Source organism: Trachypithecus francoisi, unplaced genomic scaffold (assembly GCF_009764315.1).
Source record: "Trachypithecus francoisi isolate TF-2019V2 unplaced genomic scaffold, Tfra_2.0 Lachesis_group3, whole genome shotgun sequence".
NCBI lineage: Eukaryota > Metazoa > Chordata > Mammalia > Primates > Cercopithecidae > Trachypithecus > Trachypithecus francoisi.
In genome coordinates, this window is record NW_022681468.1 from 71,088,513 (window position 1) to 71,111,447 (window position 22,935).

The 22,935-nt window shown below is 54.1% G+C and overlaps 1 protein-coding gene across 1 annotated transcript; it reads right to left on the minus strand.

Moving 5' to 3' along the window:
• Positions 1-4,599: 4,599 nt before the first annotated feature.
• LOC117071038 (SH3 domain and tetratricopeptide repeat-containing protein 1-like) lies at positions 4,600-21,801 on the minus strand. Its single transcript, XM_033190836.1, is given in 12 exon segments — positions 4,600-4,754; positions 6,025-6,229; positions 6,231-6,299; positions 8,940-9,133; positions 10,187-10,337; positions 11,156-11,278; positions 13,331-13,478; positions 14,642-14,694; positions 14,696-14,823; positions 18,276-19,961; positions 21,703-21,744; positions 21,777-21,801. Coding segments are annotated over 12 exon segments (2,979 nt in total).
• Positions 21,802-22,935: the final 1,134 nt, after the last annotated feature.

Sequence of the window (22,935 nt, forward strand, 5' to 3'; positions counted from 1 at the left end):
CTGCCCGTCTCGGCCTCCCAAAGTGCTGGGATTATAGGCGTGAGCCACCGCGCCAGGCCGTATGTATGTACCTCTTTACGAGTCTTACCCGACCTTTGCATTTAAAAATTATTGAAAAACTTCAGGATGTAACTGACAAGAACTTTATAGGTTTCTCCAAGTAAAAATTTGGAAAAGTTAAGTGAACCCATAATGTGTTTTATTTCTATGAGTCCCACACTTGGATTTTTAAATGTGGGCAAAACATCTCTATGTTCTTCAGCCTGATTTCCGTGGTGAGGCACCCCCCGTGAGGTGGGGACCAATAACCACCCCCTCTCCCCCCCTTGGCTATTGGGAGTCATGGTGGACTCACAGCCTGTTTAGGATATTGTGGGTATTATCATCTCACCCTCTGGAAATAATCACCTCTTTCACAGAGGGGTGTACACCTTCAGTGTATTGCTCAGGGAATAATGATATAGTTAATTATTAAACATCAAGAATTGATTTTAATAATTATCAGTAATATCAATTTATATTTTACCGTTAATAATGAATACTTATATATATAATGATGGATGCCAAAAATTAATTTTTAATATTAATGTCATTTATCAATATTATTCTTATTATTTTATTGCCAGCGTCCCTCAGTATTGATCTTAGTAACATTAATTGTTGATATCATTATTTTATTGTTAATAGTGTTAATATTATTAATACTAATCGTGATCATTTTTAACCAGTGTGTATATTTAGTATCTTGTCATTAATATCGGTGATTACTATTAATTTTTATTATATTTATTAATATTCATAATCAATATACTTGTTCCTGATATCCGGCGGGGAGAAGATGATATTACTCCCAATATCGCAGAAAGTATACACTCCTCTGTGATGTTATTCCTAATAGCTCGGGTTAGAGGATGACATTATTGAAACTACCGCAGTGTGTGTACATCCCTTCGATCATCTTGTTCCTTCTATCCAGGGTGCGAGAGGATGATATTACTCTCAGTATCGCAAGGGGCGTGGACCTCCACTGTGATATTTTCCCTGACATCCAGCCAGGGAGAGGAAGATATTACTAATAGCCAGCCAGGGAGAGGAAGATGTTACCCCCAATATCGCAGGGGTGTAAACCCCCTTGTGATATTGTTCCTTATATCCTGGGAGGAAGACGATGATACTAGTGGCAATACGGCAGGGGTTTTATACGCCCACTGTGCTATTCTGAATAACATGATATCACTCCCAATATCACGGGGGCAGTACATCCTCCTGTGATAATGTTTCTTATATTCAGGGGGAGAGGATATTACTCCCAGTATCGCAGGGGTTGTACACACCTCCTGTGATACTGTTCCTAATATCCCAAAGGGGAGAGCATAATATTACTCTCAATATCTCAGCCGGTGTACACCTCCTTTGTAATATTTTTCTTAATATCCAAGATGGGAGAGGATTATAAGACTCCCAATATGGCAAGAAGTGTACAGCCTCCTGTGATGTAGTTCTTAACATCCAGGTGGGGAGAGGACGATATTACTGCCCATATCGCACGAGTTGTAAAACCCCTTCGATATGTTGCCTACGATCCTGAGGGGAAAGGATGATATTACTCCCAATATCAAAGAAGGTGTACACCCCCCTGGGACACTACGCCCAATATCCACATTGGGAGATGATGACTATATGCCCAATATCGCAAGGGATGTACACAAACCCTGGGATATTCTTCCTTATATCGAGAGTGGGAGAAGACGCTATTACTCCCAATAACGCAGGGACTGTGGCTGTACATCCCTCCTGTGATATTGTTCTTAATATGCTAGGGAAGAGAGGATGATACTATTCCCAATATCGGAGGGGGAGTACACCCACCCAGTCATGTTGTTTTTAATGTACTCCATCTCCCTCCACCAGGGATATCATTTCTAGGGGAAGAGAGGATAACATTATGCCAAATATTCCAGGGGAGTGTACACACCCTCTGTGATGTTGTTCCTCGTATCCAAAGGTAGAGACGATGATATTACTGGCCATATCGCAGGGGGTGTACACCCTTCTGTGATATTGGTTTTGACATTCTGTGGGGGAGAAGACAACATTAATCCCAATATCGCAGAAGGTGTACAGACCTCTGTGATGTAGTTCCTACTGTACAGGGGAAAGAAGAATATTGCTCTCAATATCGCGGGAGTGTAACTACCCTGCCCCCTGTATATTGTTCCTAATATGCAGCAGGGTAGCAGGGTGGAGGCTGACAGTACTCCCAATATCCCAGAAGGTGCACACACACCTGTGATATAGTTCCTAATATCCAGCGGGAAAGAGGCTGATTTTATCTTCGAGATCGCAGTGGGTGTACACCGCCCCCAACCGTGGGGTATCGTTCCTAATATTCAGGCGGGAAGATGACATGGCTGACAGTATCGAAGGGGGTGGACACCTCTTCTGTGATATGGTTTCTGATATCCAGGGGGTGAATGGATGATATTACTTTCGATAAAGTAGGAACCGTACAGCCACCCTGGGATTTTGTCCTTAATAAACACAGGGGAGTGGTGATATTAGTACCAGTATTGCAAGGGGTGTACACCCCTCCTGTGATATTGTTTCTTATATCCAGGAAAGGAGAAGATGGTATTACTACCAATACTGAAGAGATATACAACCCTCATGGGATATTGTTCTAAAGATACAGGTTGAAAGGATGAGACTCCATCTAATATAACAAGGGGTGTACACCCCACCTGTGATATGAATCGTAAAACCTAGAAGAAGAATGACATTGCTTCCAAAAACACACGGGGTGTACACCCACACTGTGATATTGTTCCTGTCTATCTAAAGGAAGAGATGATACTACTCCCAGTACTGGAGAAGGTACACACCCCCCCCATGATATTGTTCCTCATAACTTGTGGTATTACTTCCAACATGACAGTGGCTTGACACCCAATATGTGATATTGGTTCTGCACACCAACTCTGTGCCCCTCGTTTCCCATGCGTTCTCTCCACGGCTTTGAAACCTTGGGGGGAGGCTTTGTCTTTGGTTACAGATGAAGAGAGGAAGGTTCTGAGAGGTTAAGCAAGTTTGTTACTGGAAAGGGGTTCCAATCCAGACCCTAAGAGAGGTTTCTTGGATCTCACAGAGGAAAGAATTCGGGGCGAGTCCATAAAGTGAAAGCAAGTTTATTAGGAAAGAAAAGGAATAAAAGAATGGCTACTCTGGACGGGCGCAGTGGCTCACTCCTGTAATCCTATAACTTTGGGATGCCGAGGCAGGTGGATCACCTGAGGTGAGAAGTTCGAGACCAGCCTGGTCCAACATGGCAAAACTCTGTCTCCAGTAAAATACAAAAAATTAACTTGGCGTGGTGGCAGGTGCCTGTAATCCCAGCTACTAGGAAGGCTGAGGCAGGAGAATCGCTTGAACCCAGGAGATGGAGGTTGTAGTGAGCCAAGATCACGCCACTGCATTCCAGTTCGGCCAACAGAGTGAGACTCCATCTCAAAAAAAAAAAAAAAAATGGCTGCTCCATAGGCAGAGTGGCCCCAAAGGCTGCTGGTTGCCCATTTTCATGGTTATTTCTTGATCATACGCTAAACAAGGGTTGGACTATTCATGAGTGTTTCAGGAAAGGGGTGGGCAATTCCCAGAACTGAGAGTTTCTGCCCTCCCTTCTGAGACCATGTAGGGAACCTCCAGATGTTGCCATGGCATCTATAAACTGTCTTGGCACTGGTGGGAGTGTCTTGTAGCAGCTGATGCATTATAATTAGCACATAATGAGCCATGAGGACAATCACAGGTCACTCTTGTGGGCCATCTTGGGTTTGGTGGGCTTTGCCCGGCTTCTTTACTGCAACCTGCTTTATCAGCAAGGTCTTTATGAGCTGTATCTTGTGCCAACCTCCTATCTCATCCTGTGACTAAGAATGCCTAGCCTCCTGGGAATGCGGCCCAGCAGGTCTCAGCCTCCCTTTACCCAGCCCCCATTCAAGATGGAGTCGCTCTGGCTCACGTGCCTCTGACAAGTTGGCCTGGGTTGAGTGTTCCCTAGTGTGTGGTTGTTGGAGCTGTTCCTAGGAGTAAGAGGTATTGTCAGTAGGAAACAGGCCTCTGTTAGCCCTGGGACTGGCACTCTGCCCCAGTATGTCGGCCTCATTTTAGTGGTGACAAAACTGGGGCTCAGAGACATCAACTCCCTCACCCCGAACACCCAGACTGTGCATGGTAGGCTGGGGTTTAAATGTGGGGCTTGAAGACCCATCATCTCCTCTGGTCCCCCAGTCTCTGCTGCCCAAGAGGAACAGGATCCCAGGATCCAGTCCCCTCATGGCACCAGCCGGGGGGGTGGAGATGGGGAGGCACAAAGCCCCCTGGACTCTGAGGCAGGTCGGGGGCTGAGAGCAACCCGGACCTGTGGACCCCACCCTGAGAAGAGTGGCTGCATGCCCAGCCCAGCGGGCAGGAGATGTGTCCTCAGTAAACGTGATGGCACTTCCCGCTCCTCCAGCCAGGCCGTGCTGTCTTCAGGTTTCCAATCATGCGGCCTCCTCTCCAATTCCCAAGCCCAACCCACAGAGACGGTGATCTGGGGGTCTACTTGAGGTTTGTCAGCAGCTCTGATCCGCTGCTTCCTGCCAGCCCTGCGGCCAGTTCTGGAAAGCTCTCTGCTGCCCCCTGGTGGGGAAGCTTGGGGCAGGGCTCTGGCTGCAAGCATGTGGTCCCAGAACCTCCTAGCTCTGTCACCTCTGCTGGGTGGAAAACCAACCCAGGACTGAAGCAGCAGATGGGTGCCTGATTCCTTATTATCAGAGCTCCACCCACTGGCAAGTCTCTCTCTGGGCCTCAGTTTCCCCTTCCATTAAACGAGGGGCTTGGGGGATACCAAGGAAGGGTAACAGCTTAGTGAGGATTGAGGATGGCAGGTTTCTTCTGGGGAGATGAACACGTTTTGAAACTACATGGCGTGAGTGGTTGCACAGGACTGTGAATGCACAAATGCCACCACATTATTCGCGTTGAAATAGTTAATTGCATGCAATGCGAATGTCACCTCATTTAAAGTGTTTAAAAGAGGGGCCTGCGAGAGTGCAGTGTATGTGAGCATCAGGTGGGACACCCACAGTCTCTGAACCTCGGTTTCCTTGCTGTAAACTGGCAAAGAGACTGTGAGCTGTGTTCCCTGGGGCCAAGAGATTCCAAGAAGGAACAACTGGGATTCCAGGGACTGGGATGAGGGCCGGGGGCCGGAAGGGGAGGGGGCCTGTGGGGACGGCATAGGGGGCAGCCCAGATAAGGCTTTCAATACTGGGTAGCAGCATCCACACAGGTGGAGATTCCTGCATCTCACTTCCCGCAGGGCTGATCGGTGGCCAGAGGTGGGACTGGCCAGGCTCGGCCCAAACAAATGTGGGAGCAGAGGACACTGAGTGAGGGATCCCCGGGGCCACCCTCCCTGGCCTGTGGCTCTCCTGACACCACAAGAGAGGTCCAGGAGCTGACCTTGGGTCCTAATGGGGGACACCTTCCTGGCAGGAGGGTGGTGTGGTGGTCAGTGTACTGGGCTGTGTCTCCACCCCTACCTGCTGTGTGACGGTGGGCGAGACACCTAACCTCTCTGTGCCTCTGTTTCTTCAATGGCGAACAGGGGCACTAGTAGTCCCCACATGTGGGCACAGTGGCCTGAAGGATAAAGGCAAGGGCGGCACGAGACCTACAGCAAAATCTCCGAGCAGGGAGCTGCTCCAGGAGTTCCACCACCATCTCCCCTCTGGCCGCCAAGGAAACCGAGGCTCATGGTGACCTGGCCCAGGTCTGTTGGACTCAGGGTCCTTCTCATCCCCAAGATCAGAGGGCTGCCACCAGGGAAGGAGCTGGCCCCTAGACACAGCCCAGGAAGCACACAGGGAAGGATGCCCTGGGGACTATTTGAACCCTGCTTTCATGCCTCCATATCCCAGAAAATGAGTCACAGGAGACACCAGGAGAGGCAGGAGACCATCCTCCTTGCACAAAACCCACTCCCTCGGATGCTGTCCTCAGCGAGGGTGGCTGGGGCCAACCAGGAGGCCCACCCGCTGAGTGGCAGAGGAGGCAGGTTGACCCTGCAGACATTGAGCTCTGTGGTGAAGGTCCTGGCCTTCTGGTAGCAGAAGAGCTACTTCTCGTGGCCCAGGAGGAAGTTGTGTGAGATGGTGGCCGGCGGCATGTAGGTCTTCAGCTGTGCCCTTCTTGTTGCCCAGGTCCACGGCGGCTGCCAGTGCCAGCTGATAGTACCCGGCTGCATCAAACCATTCCTGAAGGGGACAGGCCATGCTCAGCAAAAGGGGGACTCGGAGCCTGTCTTCCCAGAGGCTGTTCCTGTCTCCAGGTCATTCCACATGTCCAGCCAATGCTGGCTCACCCCATGAGCCCCGAAGCCTGTGACACTGCTGTGGTCTCAGCTGCAGGAGGTGGGGACAACCCTGGAAGCCTTCCTGACTATCCCTATGCTCCACTCAGCCCAAGCCTCTTGCCCCAGTCCCACCCTCTCTGCAGGCAGTGGCTGCTTTCCCCATGGGCTGGGGTCAGGGCAGATCCTGCCTGCTCTGAGAGTTCCATGCAGGACCCGTGGCTCCAAGCCACAGCAGAGGCACAGCATTGAGTGACCCAGGCTCCCCTCCGGCCCCTGTCCATGCTGACCATTTCCAGGCCCTCCACGGGCCAGGCCAGGTACAAAACCATCTCACAGGTGTCCTCCCCTGGCAATGTTCCCTGAAATATTGACGGAGTGTGACTCCCCAGACATCCACTCTCATTTTCAATGCATCTTTGGCTCAAACTCACCATCCCTGGGTTGGGATGCTGCCTCCCAGACCTCCACCTTGACCCTCCCATCTACCCCCCGGCTTCTCCCCAGGTGCCTCCTCCACATGGGGGACACCCAAGGGACCTCTCTAAGACCCAGGCCTGGCCTGTCCCTCTTTACCATCTCAAGATGGCTCCCAGGGTCAAGGACAAAGTCCAAGATGCAGCAGTCCATTCCCTCACTGCCCCGCCCCACACATGGAGCAGGGGCGTGAGAAGACCCTGAGTCACCGCCGCTGCTCATCCAATGCTCCCCAGCCCAGCAAAACACTGGACTCTGCTGGGTGCATGGCTGAGCCTAACATCCTTGCTCCCAGTCTGAGGGACCTGGGACTGAACACTGACCACAAAGGTGGCCCAGGCTGTGGCAGAGGGAAGCCCAGGAGGCCCCTGACTCAGCCGGGGGTGGGAGGCAAGGGCTTCCTGAAGGGGTGGGGGCATCCTAACTAAACAGGAAGGGTAGCCAGCCAAAGCATGTCTCTGCATGTGCCTGTGGCTGTGTGCACGCCTGTGTGGTTGTGTGTGCACCTGTGGCTGTGTGTGTCTGAGTGTGCATGCCTGTATGTGTGTGTGCCTGTGTGCATTTCCATGTGCCTGTAGTGTGCGCAGCAGCTAGTGAGTAGCAGGCTGAGCCAGGACACACCTAATCCACCCTATTCCCAGGGCTCACTCTCACGTGTAGACTAAAGGGGACCGCATTTTAGAGGCAATCAGCAAGGATGCCCATTTACCCCTGCCTCTCTGCCAGCCTTTCAGGCCCCATCCAGCCCAGCTTTCTCTCCCACTCCTCTGGGCCCTCGGTCCAGAGCCTCCTATATACAAGGAGGGTGTGGCCTTGGAAAGACAGCTGCCCTTGGGGAATTCTCGAGGGGGCCTCCCTGTGGGAAGCTGGCCTGGGCTGACAGCATAGTCACGATGAGGCCCAGAGGGCTGTGCATGGGAAGGAGGTGAAGGAGGCCTCTGCCCCTCGACCTCAACCATGGACTTTGGCCTCTCAGGTACTACTTGGCCCTTTCATTACTCTTGGGCAGGCAGAGTGGGCAGCAGGCTTGACCAAGAGAGATAAAGGCCCACTTCTGGGAGGCCCGTCCCCTGGGTCCCAGGCGAGCCCCTGAGCAGTGAGCAGCGTCCCTCTGGGCCTGACACCTCCCTGTCTGGCTGGGACTTGGGAGGCCACAGGGACCGCTTCTGACCACCAGGTGTCGCCAGCACTGGGCAGGGGCCTCCCAGGCAGCCCCAGCTCCTCATGTTCTAAGGCCAAGATCTCGGTCCCTGGACTGGAGTGCCCTGGCCCCTCAGCCCATAATGAGCACTGACAGGGGGCCAGTGCGATGCTGAGGAGGGGCAAGTGCCTGCTGGGCAGAGGGGTGGAAACACCCTAGGTCTGAGTCTGCCACTCCCAGCTCTCCACCCCTGCAGGTCTGGGGGCAGAGAGAGCACAGCACCTCCCCTTGAGACAGACCTGACCCAGCAGGGTCTCAGCCTGGCTGGCTGGGGCCCCGCCCCACTGCACCTGCCATGAGCTGGGGTTCCCCTGTCTGTGAAGCGGATGGTAAGACACGGGTCCCACCACACCCTTCCTGGGTGATGTGAAGATTCAAGGTGTCTCGGGACTCCAGGAAGGAGTTGCTCAGTGCAGGCTGGCACCCTGGGCAGGCTTCCTAGAGGAGGCACTGGGATTTGGGTTGGATCTTGCAATGTGGATTCAATGTGAGGATGATGCCGTCCTCCAAAATGTCCTTCTCCTGACCCTGTTTTGTTAAATGCAACTTGACAAGACTCGGTTTGGTGTCACCTCCTCCAGGAGGGCCCCCTTGAATGCAATCCCCCTTCTTTACCCAGAGGCCACCATTGCCCGCTCATGTGTCAGCCTCCCAGGCAGAGACTGAGTTCTTGAGGGTGGGGCCTGGCCAGTTTGGGAGCTGGGTTGTATCTGCGAACCTTGCCGGTTCCTCCAGCCACGTGCAGAGCTCCAGGGAGGCTACTGGGCCATTCCTAAGGAAGGCTGGAACCCAGGCCCCTGGGGTCTGGGTGGAGATCCCACTCCAAGGGGGCTGGAAACACCCCAAGCCCTGCCCCTCCCCACCCACCTTCATGTCATAGAAGATGTCACCGAGCACCAGGTACACCCTCACGTAGTAGAGGGTCTCCTCGTCGAGCTCCAGCGGCAAGTTGCAGAGCTACAGGGCCTTGAGGTGGAAGTGCTCTGCCAGCTTGCCATGGCCCAGCAGGTGGTGCAGGGTGGCCAGCCGGTGGTAGGCCACGTGCTCATTCAGCTGGTCCCCTGGGGTGCAGGCCAAAGGGGCAGGTGTGAGGACGTGGCTCCCTAGGGCAGTCAGGGCACAGGCCCCTCAGGAGCAGGTATGCAGACCCCGGGCAGCACCTGGCTTGCCTCCAGGCACCTGTGGTCACCTGGGCAGCTCTGGCCAGTCCCTTCTGGGTTCCCAGACTCACTTTCCCATCTGCAAAGCAGAACTAATAAGGCTTGCCCCTGTCTACTGTGAGGCTTTGGCAAAGTCAGACTTGGATGGCCCAGCTTGCCTACACATAGCCACCTGCCTTTGTTCACTGGTTTTAACCGGGGGAGCCCACAACCCATGCAGTCCAGGTGCTCTCGGGAACCCCGGCTCCATGCAGCCCACAGACGTGACATCCGACTCCTCCTGGGTATGTCACGATCAGAGCCCCTTACCTTGGGGAGTTACCGCATGCCTGAGCTCCAGGTCCCCCCCAGATGCACAAACCCACCTAGGCTGTCTCTGATGTCCTCCCCCTTTCAGGGCGAGTGCTGTGGAGCCTGCATTCAATGCATTCCCACACAGCTGCACACCTACTGTGTACTGGGCCCCAAGGCACAAGACGTTGGGGCATGCGGCCCGCCCAGGGTTCCCTGTCTCTGGAGGAGGACAGACGATCCTGGCACAGCACCAGGGGATGCCCAGCCTTAAGGGGCAGGCTGCTGGAAGGGGAACTGGGATTTCATCAGAGAGTTGTGTGGTTGATGAGGGTGAAAAGGGCACAAGACAAAGGGAATGTGCCACTCAGCCTGGCACATATAGGGACCGAGATGCCTGGCATGTCTGGAAGGCAGAGGGCACACTGGGTGGCCCTTGTGGTCAGCAGCTGGAAGAGACAGAGGAAGCAGAGCTCAGCACTGTGTGAGGAGACCTCGGGCTGTGCCACACAGCCAGACGGGGAAGCCAGCTGGGCAGATCTGCCTGCCTGGACAGGAGACTAGGAAAATCCAGCAGCTGTTTCAGCTCCTGCCCTACAGACCTGGAGGCTGGGCTCTGGCAAAGTGTGGATCCTGGCAGGGCAGGGGCTCAGGGGGACTTACCCAGGGTGATGCTGTGTGCTAGGGCCATGTGGGCAACCTCCAAGCCCTCCTGGGGCTCCTCCAGCGTGGCCAGCAGTGCCACCAGCTTGTTGCACAGCTGCAGCTCTGCCTTGCGGTTGCCCATAGTCACTGCCAGGGGCAGGGCCCGGTCCTACCACACAGGCAGGTGGGGCCAGGCTTCCCGCAGCACCCACCTTGCCCAGCGCCTTCCTCAGAGCTCAAACATGTGCTTGGAGCATCCCACGCCCCAGTTACCCCTGCACCTCCGCAGAGCTCTGTGCTCTGGGATAACGCACGGTTCAGACACCCAAGTTGGGGGTTGAAGAGTCACCTGGGGCCCATCTAGCTACACCTGGCAGCCTCAGACCAGCCTCTCCCACTGGGGCACCGGGGGTCTGACTAGGGGGAGCCAAGCCAGCACTCCTCTCTGCTCTAAAAACACATTTATCTGTGCCCAGGGCTGAGCCACACCATGAGCTCAGAGGAAGGGAGAAGTCGTCCCCACTTCGGGGTACAGGCAGACTTGGGCCCTGGGCCTCCCACTGACATGCTGTGTGTCTTTTGAAATGTCCCTGTGCTTCTCTGAGCCTCAGCTTCCTCATCTGGAAGATGGGGACAGGACTTCCCACTCATGGTTGCTTGAGAGCATCAGGTGCAAGGGTAGAGCCACTGTCATGTCCAGACCTGAGCTGTCCAGACCTGAGCGTTTGTCCCAGGCAGGGGCACAGTCAATATCATTCCCGGTGAGACAACTAGGCGAGGGTAGAGCCAATGCCACGTCCACAGCCCAAGCGTTTGTCCCGGGCAGGGGCACAGTCAATATCATTCCTGGTGAGACCACGGGGAAACGAAGCATGTGCGTGGGTGGCCTTGCCTCCAGGTGGGAGGCCTCTGCCCTGCCACACCTGTGCCTCAGCCCTCCAGGTGACTCCCTGAGGCCCACCCACATCAGCCTACAGGCCAGCTCACCCGGTAGAAGGACACGGCTTTCTCCCGCTCCCAGGCTTCGTTGTAGAAGATGTCTCCAGCTGCCTCAAACGGCTCCAGCCCCAGGTTGGAGTCGCCTGTGTACAGGACCACATTCTGTGCCACCTGAAAGGAGCAGAAGTTCCCTCAAGACCCACACCTGGTGAGGTGACCACACCCACCTTCGCCAGCCTCCTTCCTCTCACACACTGCAGGTACACCAGAGCATTTTTCAGACCTGTGCATTAGGGCTGCCCCACCACTGGCATGAGGACAATGAACTGACGCACTTCAGTGCCAGGAGGTGACTGAGCAGCTGCAGCCCAGGAGCCCAACACCTGTGAATCCTACCACCAGGGATAGCCCTAGCCCACCCCCCGCGGCCCCCAGATTGCTGGGAGCCCATCCCCTGGTTCCTTTCTGCATTGCCACATCCCCACCACAGCTCAGGGCCACACATCAACAGTGTTTGTGGGTGGGCCTGGTCCCCTCTTGGCCATGAGCTGATCCTTCTCCTCAGCTCAAGGAGGTATACAGCAGGTGCTCAATAATGAAAGCTTCACCAGGCTCGTGGGCTTCACAATTTGTTCCAGATCACACTGTGTTTGGGAAAGCCTCTGAAAACAGCCGCTATGATTCATTTTGTAAGGAGATGTGCCACGTGTCACTTGGAGCACATTCTTCTGTGTGTTAACTGAGTGGTCACATTCTTTGAGCATGAGCTGTATACCAGCAGGTGCTAGGCACTGTGAGGGGCCACGCCTCTGCCCTCAGGGAGAAGATGCTGGCCACTGGGGGAGGATGTGAGGGAACCAGTTGGAGGGAGGGAAAAGGCATACAACAGGTGCTCAGCAGTGGCTCAGGAATGAGTGGATGGATGAGCAGATGTGTAGACACATGGATGGACGGACAGATGAATGGGTGGGTGGGTGGTTGGAATGATGTGTATATGTATGTATGGGTGGGTAGATAATGTATGTACATATGGATGGATATATGGTGGATAGACCAGTGTATGGATAAACAAATGGACAGATGAACGGAGGGATGGATTAATAGGTAGATTGGTGGGTGGATGGATGAATGATGGATGGACGAATAGGTGAGTGGATAGATGGGTGAAAGGATGGATGTTGGATGAATGGATGGACGGATGGAAGGATGAACAGGAGGTGGATGGATAATGGAAAGATGGATGGAGGATGAGTGGATGGACGGATGAACAGGTGAATGGATGGATGATGGAAGGATGAATGGACTGATGGATGGAAGGACGGGTGAATGGATGGATAAAAGGATGTATGAATGATGGAGGGATGGAAGGATTGGATGATCGATGGAAGGATGAATAGGAGATGGATGGATGGATGGATATATGGATTGATGGATGGAAGGATGAACAGGTGATGGATGGAAATGGATGGATAGAAGGGTGAACAGGTGAATGGACGGATGGATGATCATGGATGGGTGATGGATGGATAAACGGATGGATAGATGATGGATGGATGGATGAATGATGGATGGATGGAAGGATGAACAGGTAAATGGATGGATGATGGAAGGATGGATGAATGGACGAACAGGTGGATGGATGGATGATAAAATGGATGAACGATGGATGGATGGATGAATGGAAGGATGAATAGGTGAATGGATGGATGGAAGGATGAGGAGGCGAGTGGATGAATGATGGATGCATGGAAGAATGAACAGGTGAATGGATGGATGATGAAAGGATGGAGGGATGGATGAACAGGTGGATGGATGGATGGACAAACAGGTGAATGGATGGATGAACAGGTGACCAGATGAATGAATGAAATGGATGGATGGATGATGGATGGATAGAAGGATGAACAGTTGGATAGATGGAAGGATGGGTGGATGGACAAACAGGTGAATGGATGGATGATAAAAGGATCGATGGAAGGACCCACAGGTGTATGGGAAGATGATGGAAGAATGGATGGATGGATGGAAGGATGAACAGGTAAACAGATGATGGAAGGATGAATGGATGGACAGGTGAATGGATGGATAGACGGGTGAATAGATGGATGATAAAAGGATAGATGAATGATGGATGGATGAAAGGACAGATTGATGGATGGATGGAAGGATGAACGGACAGAGAGTGAACAGCACAGGGGCTCTCCTGCATCCCTTGCCACTCACCTGGATGTACAGGTCCAGCAGCTCGCTCTGCCACAGGATGTAGTAGATCTTCCCTGCTTGCAGCCAGGCATGCGCCTCCTCTTTCTTCTGGAGGTCAATGAAAATCCCCAGACTTCGTTTGGTGTAGTCCAGAGTGGATCTGTAGGCCCTGGAATCAGACACACGTGTCAGAACAAGGGCTGTCATCCTCCTGGAACCAGTCTGCCTCCTCCCGTGGGTCTGGTGACAGATGAATCTGGCATGTGAGGACCGAAAACGGCCCTCTTGTGTGTGCAGTGTTCTGCCCTTCCCAGGCTGCTGGGAGGGCCAGGGTGAACACACACGGCATGGAAAAGATGAAGGACATCCTTCTGAGGGAATGGAGCACCATGCTGCCCTGTGGCAGGAGGAGTGTGCTAGCCCATCTCCCCTGCCTCCCAAACATGGCCTGTGTCTTCTCCAGATGCACCAGGAGCCGTTAGTGTTCAGAGGCTATCTAGGCCGATGGTTCTCAAGGTGTGCAGGCATCACAGTCACTTGGAGGCCTGTCTGTATAGCTTGCTGGCCCTGCCCCCAGACCTTCTGGCTCCACAGGCCTAGGGCAGGCCCCAGAACTCCCACTTGCCACAAGCTCCTAGGTGATATAGATGCTGCTCTGCTGGTCCAGGGACTACACTTTGAGAAGCATGGCTCTAGCACACTGGCCCATTTTCCTTCTGTAAACTGAGGCCAAGACTGGAGCCAGTCTCCCGGGTCCCCATGGAATCTGGCTCCTTCCCCGCTCTCTAAGTAAGTCCAACACTCGAGGGGCTGTGGGTGAGGTGGCCAGGGCCATGGTTACCCCACCAGGTCAGGATGCTCGGGGGAAGCCGAGTGGGCCACATATGGGACGTGAAACCTTGAAACCCTGCCCCAGGGAAGCAGGTGACACAATTGTCTCTTCTGTGGGAGAGAAGCCACAGGTGGCTGCTGTGGTCACATTTAAGGGGACAGATGAAGGCCAGGAGTGAAGACTTGGGCCAGGCAGAGGTCAGATGACAAAAGCCACCATAGTAGGAAGAACAGCCCAGAGTGCACGTACTGCCTCTGCTGGGGTTGAGATAACCTTTGACCCACAAGGGAGGCTCAAGCTGGGACTCACGAGCCAGCAGCAGCCCTGGGACGACTCCAGACCCACCAGCTCAAAGCATCTGATGCCAAGGAACCAAATGATCCAAAGGAAAGGGGCTGATGGGGCCCTGGGCCAGCTTCCCTGTGCCCCCCCTCCCTGCCCTGACCCCCCAACCCCCTTGCCCCCCTCCACACCCCCACCACTGCAAAGCCAGCCCTCACTGCTTGGTGCCCAGGGACAGGTAGAGCTGACTGATGGGCTCCAGGAGCTGCCCCCTCCAGCACCTTGTCGGTCACCTTGCAGGCCAGGGAGGGCTGGAACTCATGGTACATGACACACTGGGCCTGGCTGGGCATGACGACGCTGTAGAAGTAGCACAGCCACTGGACGGCCTGCAGCTGGCCTGGGCAGAAGACAAAATGGAAGACATCAGCCTCCCAGCATCGAAGCGAGGCTGGCTGGGCTCGGAGGCCCCTGCGCTGTGCTTGTCTCTTTCACACCTCTGTGAACCTGGGCCCCATAGGCGGGGACCCTAAGATCAGACAGGCCATGTACCTGTACAAGGACAGACACTGAGCACACCGTGACATGGGCACAGCTTGGTGCAGATGCTCATGGTAGAGGCCGGCCTTCTTTACAACTCCCAGGGCCGAGGTCCTGGCCAGGCTCGGCCCCTGCACCAGGCCATCTATTTCTGCTTCACAAAGTCCCTCTGGCGAGGACCAGGGCCGCCTTCAGCCTGAGCTGATGAGGCCAGGGGCACAAGTAGCCCCTGTCGCAGATGAAACCCTGAGAGAGCAAAGCCAAGCGTCATGTCTGCCACACATGGCATCACGTTGGGGGAATGGTGTTCAAAGCCAGCCCCTGGTGTTCCCACACATGCTTCTCTCATGCAACCAGGCTCCAAAACCATAGGCTCACTGGCCTCTCCCAAAGCCACGGTGCTGGGAACAGTGGAAAGCTTCTGATTTTCTAGTGTCAGAAACATTCTGAAGATTAACACTGGAAACCAGGTACACTGAATGGACATCTGTCACACACGCCCCCCAACGACAGCTGAATACACAGTCCTCTAGAGCACCCATGGGACATTCCCAATGACAGACCATGTGCCAAGCCACAAAACGAGCCTCAGTGAATGGAGAAGGACTGAGACCAAAGCAGAGGTGTTCTTCAGCTGTACTGGCATGAAACTGGAAATCAAGAGTGAAGGAAAGTGGGAAATTCAAAAATATGTGGAAATTACACACTCCTAAACAACCAGTGAGTCAAAGAAGAGACCATCAGGGAAACTGAAAACTAATTTGAGAAGAATGCAAACAAATGCACAGCCCGGGCCAGCACGGTGGCTCACGCCTGTCATCCCAGCACTGTGGGAGGCCGAGGCAGGAGGATCGCTTGAGTTCAGGAGTTTGAGATCAGCCTGGGAAAAATGGTGAAACCTCGTCTCTATAAAAAAAATACAAAAATTTGCCGGGTGTGGTGGTGCACATCTGTAATCCCAGCTACTCGGGAAGCTGAGGCATGAGAATGGCTTGAACCTGGGTAGAAGTTGCAGTGAGCCAAGATTGCACCACTGCACCCCAGCCTGGGCAATGGAGCAAAACCTGAAAAGAAAAAAAAAAAAAAAAAAAAGAAAAAGAAATAGCACAGCATATCAAAAACTCCAAGATGCAGCTAAGGCAGTGTTGAAAGGGAAATTTATAACTGTAAATGTCTACATTCAAAGAAAGAAGAAAAATCTCAAATCAAAAACCTAACCTTGAGAAACTAGAAAATGAACTAAACCCAAAGTGAATAAAAGAAAGAAAATAATAAACGTGAGAGTGGAAATGGGAAGTAAAAATACAGAGAATGGAAAAACAAAAGAGAGAGTCAACAGAACCAAAAGTGGGTTTTTTGAAAATAATAACAAAATTGACAAGTCTTTCACCAGACTGACCAAGAAAAGAAAGATGGGACACAAATGACTCAAATCAGAGACTGAGCACCATGGCTCACGCCTGTCATCCCAGCGCTTTGTGAGGCTGAGGTGGAAGGATCGCTGAGGCCAGCATTCAAGACCAGCCTGGGGGAACATGATGAGACCCTATCTCTAATAAAAATAAATAAACAAACAATTACAAACCCAAGTTTCTAAAATCAGAAATGAAAGAGGAAACATTATTGCCGACCTGACAGAAATAAAAGGATTCCATGAAAACACTATGAACAATTGTACACCAACAAATCAGACCATCTAGACACAACAGCCAAACTCCTAGAAGGACACGAACTACCGAAAGTGACTCAAAAATGACCCCAAGTAAGCATGTGGGGTATCAACCCCACCCTCGGTCTCCTCGACCGTTCAGTGCAGGGTGGGGAGACACAGAAGCATGATCTCTATTCCCTGGCCTGCATTTCCAAGTCTGAATCCCCCAGCACCCTGGGGAGGGCCTCGTAGGAGGAGGTGCCACAGACTATTGTGCCAGGAGCCACCGGAGGCTGCAGTGGGGGCTGGGGTGCTGGGCTCCTGGAGGGTCTCCTTCCAGTCAGAGAATGCCCTTGGGGAAGAAGCCTGGGTAGGAACCCCCCCACCCCTCCTTGGGCAGATGTGTGGGACTGGGGCCCTTTCACATGGTCCTTTCCAAAATCTCATCCTTCCTAGGGCCAAGAGTGGGTGCCAGGCCTGTGCTGGGAAATGGGCAGATTTGGCCACAGCTCCTGGGGCTCTGGTCCAGGCCACAGGAGGCACCTCTGAGTGGTCTCACTGTGCCATGACAAAGCGCTGCAAGGCAGAGGGGACTCAACAGTATCCCTTGTCTCAACCATTTCCCTGGACTCAACTTCCTCATCTATTCTCTGCGGCCTAGATTTCGGGCAGCCCTGCCCACCTACTGTCTGTTTACTGCTCAGTGTGCAGTGACTGTTTGACAGCACTCCATGGCTCCCCAGTGCTCTTGGGGAAAAGGCCAAGCCACAGCCTGAGGCCCCAGGCCCTGCTTAGCTCTCCAGAAGAGCTTCTCACCATCCAGCACCCAACCCACCCACTCCCAACTCTGCACCTCCCTGTATGAGCCCTGCTCACTCACCCCCGCTCACACCCCACTCATCCCCGCTCACTCACCCCCACTCACTCACCCCCGCTCACACCCCACTCATCCCCGCTCACTCAGCCCCACTCACTCACCCCCGCTCACACCCCACTCATCCCCGCTCACACTCCCGCTCACTCACCCCCGCTCACCTCTGGGCCTTCACACAGGCTACACCACCAGCCCCTCCCCCACCACCACTCCCTTATCCACACCTATTACTTGACTAAATCCTCTCAACCCTCTGGTCCCAGACTAAAGAGGCTTCCCTAACGCGGGGCCAAGTGCTGCCCCGCCATCGCGCCACTCACCCTTTTGTGGCTTCTCTGGCCTGAAGCTCACGTTCCTACACTCAGCACCTGCTTCCCGAGGACCCCACAAGCTCCATTTGTGGGTGGGGCCTGGCACACTCTGCACGAGCTGCTTTTGCATGAACTGCTCTGTGGCTTTGGGCAATCACCCGCCCCTGTGTCCTCTGTGAAGTGGGATGACAGGTGCGCAGGGCTGCCGAGATACCAAGCAGATAACACGGGCACAAGAACTGGTGTTCAGGGCCTGGCTCATGGAGGGGCCCCAAGTCCCAGCTCAGCAGAGCCTGCCTTGATCCCAGGGTTATGGCCAGGGATTCCCAGCATGCAGGACTTTCCGTGCTCAAGGCAGGATGGTCCCTGAGCAAACCGGAAAGAGCTGGCTGCCCCAGTAGGGCACAGAGGGCCTGGCCCTGCATGGGAACTGCCTGTCTCCAGGGCGCTTGCCAACACCTGCTGCTGGCCATGACTCAGCACTTTCGATGGTGGAAAAACCATCACTTGTTTCCAAATCACAAACCCCAGGTGTGCCCTGACCCGAGTGGCCCCAGAAGGCGCACAGGAGGAACTAGGGCGGGTGCAGAGGTGACCCAGCTGCAGGAGTACGTGAGTGAAGTCCCAGTCACACTTCAAACAGGGAAGCCTCGAGAACAGACGCACGGCCTCCAGAAGGTAGTGCTGGGCCAGCCTGCTGGCACCCGTGTGCAGGCACAGGGTCCCGAAGTTGGCCAGCACCACTGCCTGGTTCCTTCGCTGGCCCAGGTCCCAAACCACCCATAGGGCACAGTAGTAGCCCTCAGCTGCCTGCCTCGTCCGGCCCGTCCTCTTCAGAGCCACGGCCACCATGTTGGCAATCACACCTTCCTGGTGCTCACTGGCCACCACTGCATCCTGGACAGACTGCAGGATGTTCAAGGCCACCAGGCTCTGCCCATGAAGCACATGCAGCCAGGCCAGGGCCACCAGGGTGTCCATGATGGCACAGACTCCGGCAACAGCACTGGCTTCCACCGCCTGCGTCATGAAGGTGATGGCCGGGCCGTGGTAGCCGTGGTGGCTGTACGGCTGGGCCAGGCCGGTGTGGAGAAAGCCACACAGAGCCTGGCCTGTGCCTGGGGTTAGGGAGGCCAGCGCTCACCTGAGGTAGTGGGAAGTCTGGGTGGGGAGGCTGTGGGGCTGGAGGGCGTTCTGGAGCACCAGGTTCACGCTCCTCAGCGAGCCGGCCAGCGAGTCCTGTGTCCTCAATGAGGCCACCTTGACACAGCTCAGCACCAGGAGGGGCAGGCACTTGCGGCTGTAGATGTCAGCCAGGAGCCCGGAGCAGTCTGAGAGCCACGCAGGGTCTGGGGCTCCCGAGTCCCTGTGCAAAAGCAACAGCCACTCTAGGAAGGACAGGGCCTCCTCGGGTTGCTTGAGGTGCACGTGGTGCCTGGCCAGCAGGAAGCAGGCCCGGGCCTTGGCCTGCAGGCTCTGGCCACCCACCGCCCACTGCAGTGCCAGCTGCAGGAGCTCCCTGTCCGCCTCGGTGCTGCAGATGTGGCCGGGCGTCCCCAGGAGCAGGGCCATGGCTTTGGGAACCACCTGTGTACAGTTCTCCCGGTTCTGCTTCCAGTAAATGCTGGTCAGGTTGGCGTACACAGCCACCACCTGGAACAGGTCCCCGAAGCTGCCGTCCAGGGTCCCCAGTGTTTCCTCAAAGTACACCCGGGCCTGGGACAGCTTGAGCCTCCTGCAGCACAGCCGCCCCAGGAGGAAGCAGAGCCTGGCCAGGGCCATGAGGAGGCCAGCTTTCTTGGCCGCCCCTTGGGCCTGTGCCAGGCGCCCAGTCAGCTCCTCCTCGTCGCTAAAGCTGCAGAACATGCCACTCAGCCATGGCAGTGCCACGTACAGGCCACGGAAGCTGGCCTTGTATCCGGAGGTGTTCAGGAACAGCAGCCGTGAGCTCAGGGCCTCTGGACCCTCCCAGTCGTCTTCAGCTTCCAAGCAGAGGGAGGGCTCCTCGGGGTCCTGCAAGCTCACGTTGCTGGATGCCGCACAGAGACCCCAGGACGCTGGCTCCTGGGGGCAGCCTGGGCAGGCCTTGCATTGTTCCAGAACATTCCTCACCTTCGGAAGAGTCTCCTGTGGCTCCAGGCCCAGGCAAGGTGGAGGTATTTCTGCAAGTCACAAAAATACCTAGACAGATTAGAGTTCAGCAGTGAGTCCTTGGTCCACTGGGGGCAGGGTCCCTGCATCCCGGCCCTCTGTGTCCCTGGTGCAGCTTGCCATGAGCCCTTGAGAATTATGTGCAATGAAAACCCGGGGCCTGGAGCACGTAGGAACTCTGGCACTATGGGGACAGAGAGAACACGCGGGCCTGTGACCCGACTCTCCTATGAAATCACCCTCCTGTCCTGCTTTGTTGCCCACCTGACAGCATGGTTTGAGGAGACTATGTCAGCTCAGCGATCCCTCAGAGATGCCTTTCCCTTTAGAAAGAATCAAAGCCTTCTAACTGGACCCATGTATATGCAGCACTACAACTACAAATGTCACTTCTGTCAGCATATTGGGCCCCCCGGTGGGGTACAGGAATCCATGAAATCCTCAACAGCCAATCAGAGCTATTGATCAGCTCAAAAGCTGCTATGCAAAATTGGTAAAGCCACCGACAGCACAGGACAGGGGTGTTGTACCCGGGTACCAAGCTCCGTGCAGGGAAATGGACCATCCCTGCAGGAAGGATGGGAAAGCTTCCAGGCCCCTGTGGCCACCTTCACCTTGGATGGTCTGAAAACCTGAAGCCCACAGTTCCTAAAGGGTTAACAAAGGCCAGACTGCTCAAGCAGTCCACTGGCACCTGCTGTCTTTGGTGGATTGCTAGCCAAAGCCCCCTCCCAGAGGTGAGCAAACGAGCGCATTTCCTGTTGGAAAACGTGGGATGAAAAGAGGCATTACAGGGAAGGAAAAAACTAGATTTAAACAGACTCTCTTTTTCAAGCTCACATGTAAAAACTCTTTTCAATACAAACTGTCTCCTTATTCATCTGTAAAGCCTTGGAATTAAAAAATTAATAAATATGATTTAGAGGCAAATGTCTGACTTGACTTCACTAGATTAGCTAAGAAATCTCCCCCACCCGGCAGAGGCACACAGCCCCTCCCAGCCACTACCCTGGCCTCTGGGGCAGCTGGAGAGCCACGTGCCTTTGCTCCAGGGACTTTGGCAGAGGGTGGAACCGCCCCCTCCCCGAGGCTAAACCTACTACAGCCTTCCCTTCCCCACTGGCTTCCCAGGCCTCCTCTGGGACCTTGTGTCTGCATCCCAAATGTACTGGGATGGATCCCATTCCCAGGGAACTTCCAAGGGCCCTTGGTGTGTCCACATCACCAGGCTGTCCACATGTGGACCCTGTGTGAGGGGAAGAGATAGAGCCCCAGAGCGGAGACGGGAGGGCCTCCCTGAATCAGCCCCTCAGGAAAGAGCAGACCCTTCAGGGACCTCAGTTGAGGCCCCTGCAACCTAAGGCTCTGAATTCTGCTACCCGCTGAGGACACTGTGGCCTCCCATCTCTGAGGCAGAGCACAGGGCGAATTGCAGCTTCTCCAGGTCATGAGAAAGGAACCCACAGCTCCATGTGGGCCCCAGCAGTGGAAAGGATGTCCCATCTCGGTCGGGGACCAGGCGGGGGACAGCATGTTCATTGGAAGAAGTGTGGGACCCCACAGCCTCCAGTGTCAGAGTAGACAAGAGGTTCAGGCCCACCTCAGTCAACGTCCCCCAAGCCCCCAGCCTGCACCACAGAGGGGTGACAGCCGCATCCAATGCCCACCATACTCAGCTCTGTCACCTCCCCCAGTGTTACCCCAAGGCCCAGCTCATAACCAGAGGAAGCCTGAGCCACCTGCAAAACCCACCTTGTTCCTGCAGCTGCTCAGTCTCAGCTTCCTCTACTGAGTCTGGCAAGGGAGAAAAGAGAAGCAATCAACACCCCCAGCCAGCACCTCTGGTCCCATGTCAGGTGGAGCTGGGTGTCGGTGTTGCAGGGTGAGAGCATTGCAGGGGGCAGGGGTTGAAAGTCATATCATCCTCTTCCCTCCTGGATCATGGGAACAACATCACTGGGGGGTGTACACTTTCTGCGATATTGGGAGTAATATCGTCTTCTGTGCCTTGGAATATTAAGGACAATATCATGGGGGGGGCGTGTACATCTTCTGCAATATTGGAATAATATTATCCCCTCTCTGCCTGCATACTAGGAAAGATATAAGAGTGGGTGTTCACCTCCTGTGATATGGGGATTAATACCATCTTCTCCCCTTCCGGATACCAGGAAGAGTATCACGTGGGGGTGTACAGTGTCTTCGATACTGGGAGTAATATCAACCTCTCAGCCTTGGAATACTAAGAAGAATATCACAGGGTGGATGTACACCCCCTGCCGTATTGGGAGTAATATCAGCCTCTCCTCTCCATGGATATTAGGAACAATATCCCAGGCTGGATGTATGCCTCCTGCTCTATGGGGAGTCATATCCTTAACAGGATACTCATAACAATATCACAGGGCGGGTGAACACAGCCTGCGATACTGGAACTATTATCATCCTCTCCCCCTCCGGATACTAGGAACCATATCACAGAAGAGCTGTATCCTCCCTGCGATATTGGGAGTAATATCATATGCGTCTTCCATGAATATTAGGAGCAATATCACCGGGTGGCTGTCCGTTCATTGCTATGCTGGGAGTCATGTCATACTCTATCCCCTGGATATTAGGATCAGTGTCACAGCGTGAGTGTACACCTACTGTAATATTAAAACTAAGATCATGTCCTCTGTCCCTGGATATTAGGAACAACATCACAGGTAGGTGTACACCCCCTGCGGTATTAGCAGCAATAATATGATTAATTAGTAAACATCAATGATCGATTTTAATAATTATCAGGTGGGTCTTGAACTCTTGACCTCAGGTGATCTGCCTGCCTCAGCATCTCAAAGTGCTGGAATTACAGGCATGAGCCACCGTGTCCAGCCAACACTTCTTAACATCTCTTTTTGGACCTCAAATTTAGCAAGCCCAAAACACACTTTTGATTCCCCCTGCTATAACCCACTCCTCCCATAATCTTCCCCATCCCAA